Genomic DNA, 18,316 nt, shown 5'->3' with positions numbered 1-18,316 from the left:
AACTCCTTTTAAGGAGTTGCCCATAAATTTCCGAAGTAGCCGTAAAATGATTATAAACGAGCAAAGTTATCCTGAACTGTACGCCGACGTTGATTTAACGTAGACTTTACGTGCCTAACGGCCACGGAAGTGTATATTGTTGCGGCGAGCTTCGAGGCAAGTCTATCCCTAACCAACACTCCTTTCGGACGACTAATTCTTCGGCTTGTTCTACCATACCTGAATGGTACAATAGAAAAATCGTATAAAAATGATTTCAATAAATGCTAATCATCGTCCACTTTGAAAAAGAAAAAACAACCCTTGAAAGCCGGAAACTATGCTTATTAAAGTTTCCCTAGTTGCAGTAAATTTTAATGATCGCCAGTGAAGATATCATTTCACGAAGATTTCGTTTACGAATCGTCGAATCGACGAGCAGAAGTTTCGTCGCCAACAAGTCTGTTCGAGATCCTTAACGAGCTTACAAATCTGTTCGCCCAAGGCAAGATAATTTTATTAATAAACTGAAAGATCCATAGAATCGAATTCTCATTCGATCAACCCTTTAAATAAAACTTTTAGCGCTCTTTTCTCGTCTCGAGCACATCGAATTAGCTAAATTCCCCCTGAAAATCTTGCAGGAACGGCAACGGATAATTACCCGACTATTTCGTTAATAAGCTTCCCCTCATAAGGATGAGTTTTACAGAAATTAATGTCTCGTAAGGAGACCAAAGTGGAGGCTTTCTCTAAGAAACTTTCGTCGAAAGAACCCTTTAAACTTTTTCCTTCCTCGATGAATGCGAAAAGGGTATATTATTACGATGACCCTTAAGGGCCATCGTTCGTTGGGCCACGTTGACCGATTCAAAAAATAGCTCATTTTTATATTTTTAAAATTGTTCGAGACGAAAGTCTAATTTAAACTCCGATATCCCTTGATAGGATCTCGTTCGAGGGATGTTCGGACGGTGATTATAAAAATAGCGGTAACTGCTCGTAACGAGAAGGGAGAAAAAGGGGAAAAGAAATTCGTTCAAGGTCCGAACGTGTACCTTAACGAGCCAACTATTACGTTGATTAGTTCGCAGCGGGACAGCAATTAACTGGCTGTACACGTTCGAGAAATAAATGACTTCAAGATTAATATGTCGTGTGAAAAGAAGGAAGATGAGAAAATTGCTTGATAAAGTTTTTACTGCAGAATGTTTTGTTACGTTCCTAAAGCAAAGCTTTCGTATAAATTAACAGCTCTGGTTAAAAATATGTAATGTTTACTTAGCTACTCGTATTCTCGTTTCCGTTCGATAAACTCTATCGATTAGCGATCGATCAACGAGACCTGAAACGACTTATCAGCAGAAAGGGAAACGATTCTCATCCGATTGGCGGGTTTGCTTTTCGTCGCGCGTCGAGCACAGGTGTGCAAGGAACAGTGGTGCACAACCGTGAGGCCACGTGTGGCCTGTTATGCGGTTCACGCACGGAATGCGGCTCGTTACATCGCGCGGAGCGGTCTCGCGTGCCGCGTGCGGTCCACCGCGTGCAATCGTGCGGCTTGCGGTCCTTTACGCGAACCTCCGATATTTAAAGCTCCTCCGGAATTTTGCGTTCCATTACGATTTCTCACTCGTCTTCGACTCCACCTTAGACTCATCGGAGTCGCAAAAACTGAAGATGACCGTTAAATTGTCGTTTATCCTATGTCAAATTTGTTTACTCGCTCAATGTCAAATCGTAAATTTAGGAGGCACGGGAATATACAGAGCGTCAGCTCGGAAATTTGTGCGAAAAACAGTGATGCAGACCCGCCGCTTGGGTCCAGTCTGGTCGCGCGACCTATGAAAAATTGCATCATCACGCTGGCGCGGTATTTAATTTTGATAAAATGACCGGCATTTATCAACGTTACGCAAGTAACATCATTTCCTTCAGTTATGCTACAGACTGTTTTTTACATACTGTCTGCACACTTGAATAAACACAATTAACGCGTTCATTGTCTTAGAAATCAGTGTACACAGATGCCGTAAATTAAATTCAGTCGAATAATTGAAAAAGTGAATACCTCGAATATACTTAATATACTTAATAATCCTAATTACCTTGCGTCGTACTGATAACTTTCATTTTTATCGCGTCGGCGAACGTGTTAAAATTCGCACTAATTGCTACTTAACCGAGCGTGCGATTTTAAAAGAGAACGACTGCTCTTTGTACCATGCCCCTCAATTTCATCCCGCTCGAAGCAATCCCCAGCCAACGTCCCGGCCATTTAACGTTCTACTACTTCAAATCTATCCCGGGCATTAACGATCAAAAATAACGATTTAATCGGTACCCGTAAAAATACACCTCTTCATCTTAATTCAATTTCGTGAATTCTATATCATGTTCCACGACACAATTGCTCCATTTTCCAGCACATCAACAATTTATGTTTTCACAGAGGAGAGCAAAGATTTACGAAGTATCGCTGTTGCTCTGAAATTCGTGCCAAAAGCTGTGCAATCTATAACACATCGAGACAACGGATCCGCTTCGTCATTCGATGACACACACTTCTCTGCTTATCACCTCCACGCACTTCCATTGTGCGCGATAAGGAAACAGTTTCAACTTCTTCGGAATCGATGGAAATACTTAAAATTCCAATCGCGATAAACGATACGAATAAATTGACGCCGATCGAATTGCACCGTAATCGAATCGCACTTGTGCTGATTATTCCAAAAATAAAGTATTTTTCTCGCCACTTTCAGAAACATATAGTTTTCCTTGTATTTTTGGGAATGATGATAACCAGAGATCAGAGTATCAGGGCTGTGAACCAGTTCCGACGATTCTCTGTTAGCCTAGACGTAACGAACGTGCGACCTGGTCAATTAAATTCAATCGAAACCGATTGATCTACCAGTGTGTCAATGTACACCGTAATTCTACACGCAGTCGTCGACTAACCGAATAGCTTTGTGATTGCTAAGAACCGACTTGCACGTACACCCAATAATTACCTACCAGTCATTCCAATGACAGATTTTTTAATTGAATTTTTCACCAAGTCATCCAGTTTCCAACTATTGCTCAAACGAAATCGTTCATTCTAATAAATACGACGAATCATCCTGAAATACTAATATTTCAAACCAGGAAATGACCATGTTAATTAAGGCACAGTTTTCGCGATACGTTTGCTCCAAATATCACGATCGTAATTTACCATCAATTAGAAGCTATTGGTCTCTTGACTCGAGCCGAGCTAACCGCAAATTATATGCAATATATTATATATATACACCTATAGATATATGTATAGATATATCGTATAGATGCATACATATACATATGGATGAAAATAGATATACCGATGCCAGTCAATAACCTCTGGGCTAATATAATTTAGTAATACTGCAATATAGCGAATAACACACGTTAATAATATCTCTCAACCGTTCGTTTGAATATTACATTCTTTTATCAATAGAATTGCCTGCATCGAATCGTTTCGTTCGAACAATAACGATAAATTTTTGTCATAATATATAGAGAACGTACTGTATTGGCTATTATTACGCAACACTGAACACTTTTCTGATTGGTTATTCAACAGAAACTTATTGTTTTTTTATCGTCCACGTTTTAATTTATCGACGTTCAAAAACATTGAAATTACACGCCAGTTCCTTTCATAAAATATAAAATGAAAATTTTCACGTGATATTTTGCAATAAAAACGGATATTGTTAACCTAATTCAGAATTAATTATTCTTTAGACTTTCTTCTTTTTTAGAAAATAATTGGAATTGCTGGAATAATGATCTAAGCAGAAATTCATTCAAACATTGGCCAATTCTGCTAGCTGCACTCGAAACCGTTCTAGGTAATCTTCGTGCAATGTCATTAATCGAATCTAATCTGTATGAAAAAAAAGAAGGAAATCGTGGGCAAAAGTAGCCATTCAACTGAACGATCGTAAAAATCGAGTTACACGGCAATCGGTGGAGGAGGGATATTTTTCCAGAGAGGGGAGACACTCTTATACAACAGATTTATATGTACGTTCGACAGCCGGCTGCTAGCCATTGCGAACCGTGTTCGCCACTCGATCGCTCTTCAACAGAATCACTTTCAATTTACCTTGAATCATTACACCGAGTACTCATGTGAATAACAATCAACGTGCAAGTCAACAGTTTGACGTTTCATCGAGGTTTTGATAGAAGAAATCGAAAGTTTGTAATAGAGAAGTGGAACCGATGTCCGAACAGAACCGGAAGAAGTATCGTGGAAGATCGAGCGGTAGTTTAGTGGCAAGTTCGAGGCTAAAACCGTGAGAAGGTTGACGGTCAGCAAGCTGGAGTCAAGCGAGTCGAAGCTGGACAAACTGGGAACTGAGAGTGGTTATTCGCCTGGATGAAGAAGACAAATGACTGGGTGATAGGAAATTAGTTCCAGTGAACGCCAGGATAAACAGGTATCTTTTGTTTATTCTTAGCTCGTTTCAACACCTTCACCGTCGCAGTATTTAATACGACACGCTATAACGTGAATCATTAACACGTTGAATAGCAGAGTAAAAATGATAATATCTTCGGTAATCCATTTCATCCTCTTCTCTGACTAGATATGATTAGTTCTACTGAAGCGATCAACGCGTTAAGCTTTCCCTTTGATACCTCGGATAATGTAATTATAAATTAGCTAGCTTATTTTTCATGAAACACGTACGATTAAATAGAATTATATCACATGGTCGACTCGTTTCATCAGGCTGTTATCACGGAAACGGATACATGGTTAGCGTGTAGTCAAGGTTAGTTAGACACAAGAAGATAGTAATAATAAAAGTTTATGTAACGAAAAATTGAAAAGAATTTTTCATTTAATCAAACGCCACTAGGAATGAGAAGAAAAAATATTTACAACAGGAAGGAACGATTGATATATCACACTTTACAAATTGTATCAAAGCGAACGACAAGGGTTAAATTGGGCCACGTTTGTCGTGAAAGAGAAGCTTCAATGCAGGCGTGTTTTTACTGGAAAGCTCGTTCTTGCAGGTAGCTCGAAACCGGGTGAAAAAGAGATTTTCAAAGCGCAGAGAGATTGGACGTCTCTGTATCGGATTCGCTTACGGCAGCCTTTTAACTGTCACCTGATCTCTCGTGGCCGAACGAAATTCGACAGGTGAGTGAACGAAGCCGCGAAACAATTTATCCGTGAATCGTGAGATCTAATAAAACTCGGACGACACGTTTGAGAAATAAATCGACCGATTGCACGCACACGATCGAACGTTAATTCGACAAGCAAAACGCCTAGTCCGTTCAACACATGAAATGAATAAATAATTATCTGGGTCTCGGGTTCTTTTCTAATTCTAATCGCACCGGTGTCATTAACCGTATCGAATAGACAGCGTTAAAACCACAAATCACGTTACTATGTTAAGTGAAACTGTCAAGAGAAAACAGTTAACTTATTAGCGAGTTGCGTGCACCGTGCCACTTTGACCTTGTTTCATTGCGAACTCTTATACGATTAAGACAAGTCTAATGAGTCTACGTTACGTACTTAAGAAAAAGTAGCGTGAAAGGCAATGTACCGTCGCGAAATTGTCCTCTTTTCTTTTCTCTTTTAATATATTGCAGAATCGAGCAAATTGATCGAATGGAAAGAAAAAAAAAAAAAAAACTCGCAGTCAGCTCGTTCGCCACTTTCGTCGGTTTTGACACAATATAATTTCCGTGAAACTGGCCGTGAAATCGAAATCGATTCGACGCCACTCGTCGACTGATGGAAACCGGGAAACGAGGCCGTCGAATACGTAAGTCATTGACACGTTTCTGTACATACGAGTGACACGCTGCCAAACGCTGCTGACAGCTTTCGCAAGCGGAGTACTTTGCGAATCGCAGCCAGAGAGACAGGAGTTTCTTGAACTCTGGACGACATATTTTCGATTCGACACGCGTCGATTTATCGAATAATCGAAGACGTACTTAACCGGTGCATCGTCGTATCGAGCCTTTGAAATACTCGACAACATTCAACGGGTCAATCTGGAATGGCTTATCATAATTTTACACGAATCTCTCATAAAGATAACAAATTGTAATTTATTATCGCGGTTAATGAAAAACGTTAACTGCCGGCTGCTGTTTCTTGGTAATTAACTGTGCGAATACTCGCATATCGATCATCGGTGCTGATAAATTATTTATTTATTTATTTATTTATTAACAATCTGTCGATGCTGTCACGAGAAATCCTCATTAATGAGCAGCGACCAAATGAAATCGAGCGTTTAATGGTTGGTTGAGCCGGGTTAGTTAATCAGTGCGTCGAATGATTACACACGGATCGCGTAATTGTTCGCGACAAACAGCGAACCTCGTACGATGAAAAACGAAACGAAGATTCGATCGGTCGATTACGGCCTGCCGACTGCCGTTTCAGCCGGCATTCGAGTTACGAAAGTTCAGATAAAATGTGTCGTGGAAACCTTGTGTGACGGTAGTTCGTGCTCGCCTACTGTGACGCTGGTAAATCGCGATATTACGTGGAACGTTGCAAGTCACAGAAAATTGTTCTCGATCGGTACGACAAGGTAGCAGAAAATAGCGTTAAATCTTGCTGCTCCGAACCGCTTCTATCTCCAAGGGAAACTGTCTTTAGAATCGAAGAAAATGATAAGGAATTTTTCCATTAGATCGTTGGCTAGATTACAAATGCTAAGAAGACTTTGAAACATTACCCAAAGATCCAATTGCACTCGACAAATTAACAATAGCTTATCATTTAATGTTACAATATCATTGTCAGTAATATAATCAGATAGTAATTAGCAGAGGAAAGAAATTTCATCGATAACAATCGTTATCGAACACAGCACCTTCCCGTCATTTATAAACGATCGGAATCGAATACCTCTTGATCTAGCAGTTTATCGATCGGCTGATACATGTATCTATCTATTTAAATGATTATTTCGAATGATTTGCTAATTCGCTATAGAGATAATATTGTCCAATAAAATGACACGAATGATGTTAATAATGTTGTCGGTGATCCTAATCGCAATCACGAAACAAGAAATGTTGAAATTCTACTTGAAATGCTCCTTAAACGTCCTACTTGAAAACTTGACATAAATTGTTTCTACGATCTCGACACGTTCCGATACACTGTTTACAAAAGTAACTAATTTCGATTAGGTATCGTTTAGATAAACAAAAATAATCAATCATTCCTGTTGATTCTGGACAAATTAAATGATACAAATGATTTAATTAGTCATCCTAATAATAACAACGCGATACGTATTTGATTTTTCCAAGTTTTCGTTTTATTTATCGATCAAACGAATTTATCAAACTGCTCGAATTGACAGTGTCGATGAAGGAAATGATTGGAAATTTATTTTCGAGCATGCACGCGTGTTTATTGAATATTCCAAGTAATTTGTCTACCGAATGACAAAATATTACGTCCGTATCGTGATTTACGGATCGACATATTTGTTTTCATCGATTGTAATACGTTCACGGCGTGCACGGTTTATTTCAACGGTTAAAACTCCACTTTTTTATGGATTTTTCCCGGCAAATTTTTCCATCCGCTGTTTCAAAGAGTCTACGAATAATTATAAACACGTAGAAGGGAGCAAGCGTATAATCAAACGAGCTTGCGAGCTCAACAACGTTTTGCCTTTAGTATTTTTCTTCTTTTTATCTGTGTGTGTGTGTTTTTTTATCATATACGGGATTAAAAATGCAACACGCAAACGACGTATCATGCTTCAATTAAGGCGAATGCATCCGAAACTCGTTGCATCCCACAGGAAGGCGAGTTATTTTAACATTACAAGTATTTCCTTGCGTGACGGTTTTTCCAAAAGAGTTTGTTAACAACCGTCCGTCCCGTTCCTCGCCTGACCGATTCAAAAGTTGTTGCCTTTAACGAGCCATGTTTCTGTCCCCTAATGAAATCGTGACTCGCTAGACATGTACAAAATAAATATATATATATTATACCAGTCGCAAGGCGTTTGCCAACGCTCAAAAAGTTGGGAAACATGGTTGCTAGTTTGCTCCAAGTTTTGAAATTTGTTCACTCGTGCAACGTGGTCCAGCTGTAATTAACCCTTTCGCTACACTCACTCGTCGCGTATTAAAAGGAAAAAAAAAAAAGGGCAAAATAGACCGGGACGGAATATATAGAGTGTTTCATTTATTTCTACTATTCTCAATTCTTTTTGCAAAATATTTCGAAGAAGCAAAATATTTTTAGCTATCGAGATAAAAAAATGTTAACGAACGTCATCTGGTAAAAAAAATATGAATATCGTAAGATGAAAGTTGTATTCGTAATATCGTTGGAACGCATTGCCTCGCAATGTCGCCTGGTATCCACGGGAAACTTCTTTCTGCAGAGTGTTTGGACCGTTCGAACCGATTTCCAATGTAAATTTACAAGCTCGCAGCGACAGTTTGGCTCGGTCTGCGGATACGATTTCTATCGAATATTAATGCACGGACCGCGGGCTGCTTTTGACCCGCTCCTGAGACCCGATTTTACGACCGAGAACTAGAAGAAAGAACAAAACACAGCTGTGGGCTGACCTGTGTCGCGTCCCACTTTTAAAGAATATCCCTTACGATTCGGTACATTTGCTATTTTTTAATAGAATTCTTGGAACAAATGTTTACTCCAAAAATTGTCCAAGGAAAATAAATTTTTGAAATTGTTTACTGTAATAATCTTCGCCGAGACGATTGCTCGCTAATTTAATTACTCGATGGACGGAGAAACTTCCGCGAAATTTATTTATTCTTCGTTATATTACCAAGTTCCGAACTTCTTGTCCCCGGATACCTAATTTCATTAATCACCGAGATAGCATTTCAACGAAACTTCCAACCGGTAATTTTTTAACCAACATTTCTGGTTTCAGAATTCCTTTCATCGTAATGAACCATATTTTCTGTCGATATGTATAGATTGTTTCATATCGAATGGCCAATTGCACGTAAGGGTGTTAATCAAAGAGTTAATAGGTAGAAATCATAAGTTTCTTCGAGTTCTAATTAACGAAGGGCAAGGCTTTCAACGCATATTCGACCATTCGCGATTAAGTAATTGGTAACGATAAGGAATTAGCATGGAAGTGGCATTACGTTGCCCGATCCAAAGTTAATCTTTAATTTATGCTAACCGTTATTACCTGGCAGGCTAGCCTTTAATACCGCTCACACGAAACTCTGTTCGTAAAATTGTTTCCCGGATGAAAGGATAATGCCAACTACCAGACGGAAAGATGATAACGCGATCGTGTTGCGAAAGAATTCGCTGAAACAGTAACTAGGAAAAGAAAAAGAACGAAAAAAAAAGAAAGAAAAAAGATTACTCGAAGAAATAGACGAAAGATAACAAGGAATTTGTAATAAATTTCGTCATTTCATTTATAATGATCTACCTAATACTTCCTAACTCTCTTTTTTTATTTTTCTGTCTCGTTCTTCCTCATATTGATATCGTTTCTCTCTTGCTTGTACTCTGTTCCTTTCAATACGAGAAGCAGTTTTCACAATCTCGATGGAACTTCACCGACACTTGACCCATTAAAGTGTATTAAGTTTATCAAGGAGCAAACAACTGGTGTTCTAAGCGATAGGTAGAGAAAGGATGCAAACAACAAATTGCATGTTTCATGCAAATCGCGAGGATAAAGTTTTCTATCAATTTTTTCTTTTTTTGAGTAAACTGGATTTGATAAAATCACGGAAACCACTATCTCTGAACGCGGTCCATGATATTTATTAGGGACACAACTTTAGTTAAGCGAGGAAAGATACTTCGTTTAACTCGGAAGCAAAATGGAGGAAAAGTGAGGCTAAAGCATAACGAGCGCTAAGTATTATAATATAATTTTTGGTTTTACTTTTCCCACGTTTGTCATAAATTTTAAATTTCCCGCAGCGGAGAACGCAGCCTTAATGGATTTAAAAATGTAATGAAACTTGACTGGATTAAAAAATCTTAGATTTTCCAAGCCTGAAACTTAATCACCGTAGCTATCGATCGATCCGCCATAAAAAGCTATTGAAAGGTAGAAAGATTTTCGCGAGTCAATTCATCGGGAAACGACATTTTCGAAGCGCCCTGAAAATTTCTACGATATCGATGGGTTCCTGAATCCTCGAAATCTGAAGGACGGTCCAACGAGAGGAATATTTCCTCGACCATTTCGGTCGAACGATTCGGGGGAATAATTTCAAGGTATATCGACGAACGTCCGGTCAGGAACGATCTTGTTTATCCATATCGAGGGCGAATTGAAATTGATAGAAAGGAAAGAAAGGAGTTGGGCAGGAGGCTATCTTCGAGGATTAGGTCCGTTCGACTCGGTCAGCTAGGAAAAGCGAAGGAAAATATTGGCGGCGAGGAAGCCCTGTATACGTCAACAAAAGCGGCAGCAGACTGCCGATCGACTTTCAAAGCTGTTTCCGTGTAAGCTTCACGAAGACCCCTTTGGGACGAAGGGTGCACTCGAACGTCGATCTCTCTTTCGATTTATTCCATCTACAAATATATACTGGGTGTTCAAAAATTTGCCTCCATTGCATATTGCATTTTCGCCCAAATATCAAGATAAAGAGCACGCGTCTGAATATACTGCAGTAACTGAGAACCCTTATTCTGAACCGCACGGTCCTTTTGTAGAAAAGACAAAAACTAGTTAGCGAGTAATCAGAATCAGGAAGTACTTTCCATTAGAAAAAGCTAACATGTTACCAGTCGGTGTAAGTTGAAGTACCGTTGACTGTCCGATCGGACCTAAACATTGCACAGTGACCATTTGGAGAAGGTAAATGTTGGAAATTCTAAATTTAATATAAACGATCAACGTGGAAGAAAACGTGAGTAACGAAGAGACAAAGGAAAATTTGGCCGATATAATGATTAATCGACACGAGTAAAAGTGGCTGAAAGAGAAACAAGCCTGATGGAAAGTATAATATCATCAAGTTTCGTTCTGAAAAAAGAAACACGTACACGGTTTGGTATCTTGGAATAACCATATAATCTATTTAAATAAGAAAAAACCATCAAAGAAGGATATAATGCGATGGAACAAAAGAAAAAAATACACGGTGTAACGAAACATTGCGTATCAAAACGATAACCACCACGTTATGGAACTCGTTAATGACGTCGCGTTGCACCGCAATTTGCATGCAAATATCTCGATACGAGGCTGAGAAACTTCTTTCACTGTTCTACCTGAATTATTCCACGAGAAATTTACATCAAACTAATTTCGTGTCTTTCGTACGACCGTCAGATCCTCGTAAATCAATGATTTCCAGGAGTACATTCTTTAAACACAACCTATTATTATCATAAATACTGTAAAAGTGAGCTGCTTTTTTATTAACACACTCTGTATAGACACACCTTTGTATGCTTCTTGTGCTCATTTTACAAAAGTAACACACGAGGGGATTTGAACGCTAACTGGGTAAAAACTATAATGGCGAGTTGTGTTAGTTGAGTTTAAGTTAGATTTGGCAGCGGTTCCAATTCTAATGGTAACATTTAGCGCGTTTGTTTTCCCAAAACTCTTCGCGAAAGGTCAAAAGTCTTGGATCAATTAAAAAAAAAAACTAGATATTATTAAAATTGAATAACATTTAATCTCTAAATATAACTTTTATTTACAATTAAAAATGTTTATTTAATTAATTACCACCTACCCCTAATTTATGCCAGAATCTCCTACAACTATCCTAAGTTTCAAGCCTTGTCTCCCCTTTCCATCAACGTTCAAATTTCCTTACAAAAAGCAAAAAATATTCACCCTATGATACCGCGTTACACTACACCCCTATTCCGGTCCCGGGTCTCCCGCGCCTCCACCTTTAGCAATGACACAGAGGATGCGTACCACCCCATAGTTTTCTATCTACGTTTGCTCGAAACTGTTTGAGGTGGCTCGATCGATTTTTTTGCTTGAGTCGTCGCAAAATATTCGGCGATATCATTCGTCATGAACGAGACCATATGCCCATCGCAATTCGAATAAAATATTAGATATTCCCCGAACGCCAGCTCCTATCTCCTCTAACGTCTCGCGACGCGATTCATCGAGGTCGTCGCGTTTACGAGGTTAAGTTCGACTGATACTCCCTGTGTCTTTCCATAGACTTTTCTTAATAGTACGAACGCAATCATGCCAACACGGCTGTTAACCGTCGCTAAACTTACGGTGTCCACTGCCCGATAGTAAAAATATTATTATGTTTCGAATTTTGTGAATGACTGTTAACTATGCGCTATATAGATTTCTGCTGGTATCAATGGAATGCATCCGGCAAAGTGCCCGGCACTTTATAAGACTTCCTTGTTTGCTCCGCTTGTTAAGCGGTCAAAGCTTTTAGAAATTAGAGGATACTTCTACTGAACGGATGTGCACGGTAGACGCTCGGTTATTTGCTTGAAATTCATTTTTATCTAATGTAGAATAGTTTCATATAGTTTATAATCCTAGATAGTTGAAGTTCATTGACTTTGTGGTGTGATTAAAAGCAAAATCATATTGAAATTTTCAGATTAATCTGTTTAATTTATTTCAGAAGCGATAAAAGATGGCCTTCTTGCAGTACTTTGGGATCTTTGTACTTTTAAGTAAGCCAAGATACTATTTTTTATTTTATGAATTAAACTATATAAAAGGATTCTATTTCTTGTACTAAATGCCAATTAATATTTCAGTTGTTTATCAAGTACATGCTAAAGTACCAGAACTTAAGGTTTCTACACAGGATATTAAAGTCCATTTACATAGTAAGGAGTCATTTGAATTGTACCTGACGTAAGTATTGTTTTATAATTAACACATGATAATTTTGCTTAATAGAATGATTGCACTATGGTTATTGAACAAAGCACAAAGAGCTCATTGTTTGCTACGTAATCTAGGCTGTTCACCTACATTGCTTTTATTTCTAAGTCTAATATCCACATACTTCCATTGTTTTAAAACTCTTTACTCTTAACATTTTGATTGTTTTTTTAATCTCAGTGAAATAACATTGATAACATTATATAATGATAGTCTTGAAAAATTAGAATGTTGCAAGCACTATCTACCAACCAGTAGCTAATTAAGATAAATCTTTATGTATCTTCACATTTTAACTTGATATTTTAATTAACTACACATTTATAATTTAAAAATATATACTGATCATAATATTTTTTGTACAGGCAAAACCTAACTGAAAGTGTATTGGTAAAAATAGAAGTACAGCATCCAGATTTGGTTGCTACTGAACCTGCTAATTTTAGTGTTAATGCAAGTGACAGTAATTACAAATGGAACATAATTATAAAAGGTCTAGGTGCAGGACATTCAGTTGTGGCTGTTAATGTTACTCCTAGTAATGTTACAGAGTAAGTACACTTTTTTAATTTGTGTAATTGTAATGAACATTTTAATATGTTAATTCAACAGCTGTTGATAAGATTTGAAAGCAGTTAATGAAATCAATCCCCACTCTTTTCATTTTAATATCAAACACAGTTGGGTCATGACCTGGGACAATATCAATATTTACTTTTATACCTAAATTTCAAAAGATTTTGATTAGGATTACATTCCCAAGTAGCCACTAACATTTATTTGCAGAGATAGCCTCCTGACCTGTAGTTGTGAACGGATCTTTAACTTACAGTTCAGTCAGTCTGTGCTCAGATTTTGAGCAGGCTACTTCCTGCTCTAACTAGGATATGATACATTAGTTAATAAGAATTGTATTAATTTATTTACTTTTCAAACTTTTAATGGAAAGTGATTCAGCGTAATTATACCCAGCCATTCACTGTATTCTGATATTCATAATAGAAAAAATTGTGTTATACCTTACACCCTCAGAAACAATTGAAATTAGAAAATAATGACAATTTTTAAAGTGATTTTAATACCTCAGGATCAATTAGACAAAGTTAATCTAAAGTAAGACAGTGGTTAAAAATTTTGTGAATCTAACATGTGAGGACTCTTATAGTGTTAACTCTTCATATTGTTACAGTTTTTCAGATGCATTTGTCAGAGTCACAGTGGAAAGATCTGACATTATATACCATGTTAGTACCGTGGTAGGATGGGTATATTTTTTAGCATGGAGTGTCAGTTTTTATCCGCAAATTTACAGTAATTATAAACGTAAAAGCGTCGTAGGATTAAACTTCGATTATTTATCATTAAATCTGATCGGTTTTATTATGTACTCATTATTTAATTGTGGCTTGTATTGGATACCCGAAGTGGAGGTAAGTTTGATCCTAAACATAAATATTACTTTTTTGCAAATAAATGCTAATATAAAATTATATTTTCCAGCTTGAATACTTTAGACGATATCCTAAGGGATTAAATCCTGTACAAGTGAATGATATTTTCTTTTCCTTACATGCAGTATTTGCTACTGTGATAACTATTATTCAATGCTTTATTTATGAGGTAAATAGTCAGACGATATTGTAATTAAAAAATTGATTTTTCCAGCATGCTAATTGTAATGAAATCATTATCTTTTTATAGATAGGAAATCAGAAAGTATCTATTACAGCACGTATTATTCACGTAATATTCGCCGTCTTTATATTAATTTCTACGATCCTAGCAAAAGTACAAACGATTACGTGGCTTGACTTCTTGTATTATTGTAGTTACGTTAAATTATGTATAACGTTAATTAAATACGTTCCACAAGCATTTTATAACTATAAGAGAAAATCTACCGTCGGTTGGAGCATTGGCAATATATTCTTAGATTTTACTGGTGGTATCTTATCGATGCTACAGATGATACTAAATGCATACAATTATGGTAATGTATACAAGACGGATAAGAAATTTAATGATATTATCCTTTTCTAGAGAACTTCAATTACTAACGACAACTTTTTTTTTATTAGACGATTGGGAAAGTATCTTTGGCGATCCAACGAAATTTGGTCTTGGATTCTTTTCAGTTGCATTTGATATATTTTTCATTCTACAACATTACGTTTTTTATAGGTACGTACGATAATAGTTCTATTTCTCATTAATTATTTATCACTTAATAATGCTTGTTTTGGTGACATCAAAGAATTGTAGATAACATTTAGATTTCCGTAATTATAGATATTAACAACTGAAGTACTAACAAAATGCATGCTCTTTGTTTTTGTGCACTGTTTAAGTATTTATAGAAATTTTATGTTACAAAAATAATTGTACTTAGTATATGCACAAAAATACGCATTCTATTCACTTTATATTTAACGTTTAACTATTTAATAACAAAATTTATGACTTTTTAATATCTTTCTGCAAATAATTAATAAGATATATCATAAAAATTTTTAATAGAATCAATGGCTAGTTTGTGAGTGTAAATATGGAAAATCTAATAGAGAATTTCACTATTTTCTATTTGCTTAAATATCATAATTTTGATACACATGCTTTTTGTAGTACAAACTATAGACACGAGGTAGACAATCGTTTTGATTTTACAGATTTATCAATGAAAAGATGGTTGACCTCAAAAACAGAATATAAGAGTCTTGCATCATCAATTTTCTTTTAAAATTATCTCATAATCCTATGTTTTCTTCTTCCACCCTGCACATGTTTGCAAAATTATAAATTCTTGCAGAGATAGCCAGAATGCAAGAAGTAATGAAATACTTCATAGGCAAGAAAATTCAGATGATGAAGAAACAAGGACCTGTTGCGGTTTTATAAAATAAAAATGGGTTTACATTGAAAAATATTTTACAAAATTTCGTTCCAATGTGAATGAAGCTACAGTATTCTATACTTAAAATCATTTCAGTGAATATTCGTTATTTTATTAAACTTCTTATGTAAAATTTACATAATGTTCAAAATTTTAAAATGCATTAGATGCAAATATTATCTATTCCACATTTTAAGTGTCTAAAAGAATCTCAGTCGGTTGTTAACTGCAGGTAAATAAAAGGAAAGAAACATGTGAAAAATGATAGACTATATTGTTAATAAAGTATTAAATGAAAATGATAGTAGATTTGAAGTGCACAACAGTGAAAATGATCATTTCATCATATGAATTTATGTTAAAGTGGTAATAAAAATTGTTTGCATGGTTTTGTGTACTTTGATCTATCAAAACATAAACATTTCATAGTTTTTGTTATACAGTAATTTAATGAAAAATGTTTGAAGCCAGTTAAGAAATTGGTTTCAATTAATACACAAAATGTTGTTAGTGTTGCATCATGCATGCAGCATGTTATTGAAGTATTTGTATAACATGGGAAAATCTATTCATAATTATGATTTTCTATTGTTTGCCATAGTTATTATAATTTATACTATTGTATTCGTTTGTACATCAAACAAAAATATGTTACGGTTGATAAATTTATGTTTAATCAACATAGCAAATTTTTTATACATTCTATGCTACCTCTGATTGAATTCCTATGAAGCAATAAAATTTTAGATTTTAATTATTGTCTTATCCCTTGTGCAAAAATGATTAAGTATGAGACCATTTGACCAAGCTGTGTTGCACGTGTGTGCATGCGTGTACGAATGTGTATGTTTGCGAGTATGCGTGAGTATATGTTGTATTTTATTAAATTTACTAACCATACTAATTAAACTAACATTCTGCAACGAGTGAAAACGACATCACTGAAAATATGTGATCACGAAAGTAGGACCACTCGTTAGAAAGAACCACGTTATTCTTATTAAGAAAATAAATAAATTACTGAGAAATGCTTTTCACAGGGACCGTAAAGAATACGTTGAAATACCTGGTAACAATTACGAAGGATCGCAAGAAAACACATCAACTAGCACACTTCCTTAATCTAGTGTCATTATTGACTGATTATTTATTTATGTTTATTGCAATAAAGATTTAACTCGTTTATCTACTATTCAAACGTAGAAGTGAGCGTCACTACCATTACCGATCCTATGATGCTTGGTTTGATAATATTTACATAAGTATACGAATATATCAAATATTATTCTTACCGAGTAGAATGTGATGCATGCATCGTTAAAAGTTGCAAAATTGTCCAACTTTGAAACTGTTCCTGCACAACACTGTTCACAAGAAACGAATAATTCACTCTCGCTACGAATTTTATTACGCACGACGTATTACCGGTACACGTAATGAAGCAAAACTGAGGACATTACTCTAGCCTTTAAAATTTGATCCCGCTTATTTGATTCGTCGATATACAACTGTTTCTATTGGTCGCGCCAGTGACACGTGATCTCACCTAGCAGACGTGTTGCGAAAGGTTGTTGTTATTTATTCAAAAAGAAGGTATGTCCTATTGACTTAAAAATTCAATATTTTTGTAAAAAATCAAAAGATACTATTGTTAAACAATCGTTAGCAAAATTGTAGTTAATAAACAGTAATAGAATAATCGTTTAAATGTATGTTTTCACTTGACTGTTAGACATAACCTCTACTGTTTTCAGTAAACATTGAAATGTTTTTATATTACTATTATTATTTTATTTCAAGTAACAGGTGTCAAATGCTAAACATATTTCAACTATATATTGGTATTTCAGAATGAATATATCATCGTTTCTTAGAACAACACAAATTTCATTAACCCTGCATAGAAATTTGAATTGTTGGACAGCAGGAATAACAAAAAAACATAGAAAACTGTATCCACGTGACTACCTTACATATCTTGTCTTACCACACGGTGGTAGTATTCGAATTGAATATGATACACCAAGAAGGATAATCTGTCTCCCTCTTGATCTTGAGACTCTCACAGAAGAACAACGTAAACAAAGGATGGAAGCACGTAAAACTTACACAAAAGCTAAGATAGTTGAAGAATATCAGGATGAATTTGATGAGAGTCAGTTTTTCAATCCTTCCAAAGGTAGAAAATAGTCCTATTATTCTATGAACACTCTACATTATACAAAACTTATATTCACTTTTGACAATTACAATTGTAATAATAAGATAGCAAGTATTTAAAAGATCTCTATTAAGACACAAAATGTAGCCTAATAAATATGTTTGTGCATGTAAAAATAGCTATTCAGTTTTACCATTAATCACATCAATTACTAATAAAAAATGGAATTTATCTCCAATGTTTTACATTGATTATTAACATAAGCGTACGTTTTCACTGCATAAAATACAGGATATAAACGACCAAACATCTATTGCTCGAGGCTGTAGAAGGAAAAGAAAAGTGTTCATTGATCGTATTAATAGGTTTCAATTA

General features: G+C 35.8%; 2 protein-coding genes and 1 long non-coding RNA gene across 8 annotated transcripts in view; 2 read left to right on the top strand and 1 right to left on the bottom strand.

The window, feature by feature from the left end:
- Positions 1-17,210, bottom strand: part of LOC117609192 (uncharacterized) — a 66,728-nt gene extending 49,518 nt beyond the window's left edge. The window contains exon 1 of the long non-coding RNA XR_004582546.2: positions 17,073-17,210. This is a non-coding gene — a long non-coding RNA (uncharacterized LOC117609192). The remainder of the gene's footprint in view (positions 1-17,072) is intronic.
- On the top strand, positions 4,041-16,968 carry Ctns (lysosomal cystine transporter cystinosin). Of its 6 annotated transcripts, none has more exons than XM_034335197.2 (10): positions 4,041-4,457; positions 5,044-5,170; positions 12,622-12,673; positions 12,761-12,860; positions 13,256-13,441; positions 14,080-14,320; positions 14,391-14,510; positions 14,592-14,880; positions 14,969-15,071; positions 15,557-16,810. In XM_034335197.2, exons 3-10 carry the CDS (start codon positions 12,634-12,636, stop codon positions 15,597-15,599), a joined length of 1,122 nt encoding a protein of 373 aa, XP_034191088.2. In that variant the 5' UTR covers positions 4,041-4,457; positions 5,044-5,170; positions 12,622-12,633; the 3' UTR covers positions 15,600-16,810. The 6 variants fall into 6 exon arrangements, with proteins under 6 accessions (XP_034191088.2, XP_034191082.2, XP_034191083.2 ...); XM_034335191.2 differs by having other exon boundaries at positions 15,697-16,809; XM_034335196.2 differs by lacking the exon at positions 15,557-16,810 and adding an exon at positions 16,821-16,968 and having other exon boundaries at positions 4,067-4,457.
- A 31-nt stretch (positions 17,211-17,241) lies between the features above and the next one.
- Positions 17,242-18,112, top strand: mRpL55 (mitochondrial ribosomal protein L55). Its single transcript, XM_034335203.2, has 2 exons — positions 17,242-17,373; positions 17,631-18,112. The coding sequence occupies exon 2, from the start codon at positions 17,632-17,634 to the stop codon at positions 17,968-17,970; it is 339 nt and encodes a 112-aa protein (XP_034191094.1). The 5' UTR covers positions 17,242-17,373; position 17,631; the 3' UTR covers positions 17,971-18,112.
- The last annotated feature ends 204 nt before the right edge of the window (positions 18,113-18,316 follow it).

Source organism: Osmia lignaria, chromosome 14 (assembly GCF_051020975.1).
Source record: "Osmia lignaria lignaria isolate PbOS001 chromosome 14, iyOsmLign1, whole genome shotgun sequence".
NCBI lineage: Eukaryota > Metazoa > Arthropoda > Insecta > Hymenoptera > Megachilidae > Osmia > Osmia lignaria.
Note: the sequence above shows the minus strand (reverse complement) of the source record. Positions and strands in the feature narration are given on the sequence as shown.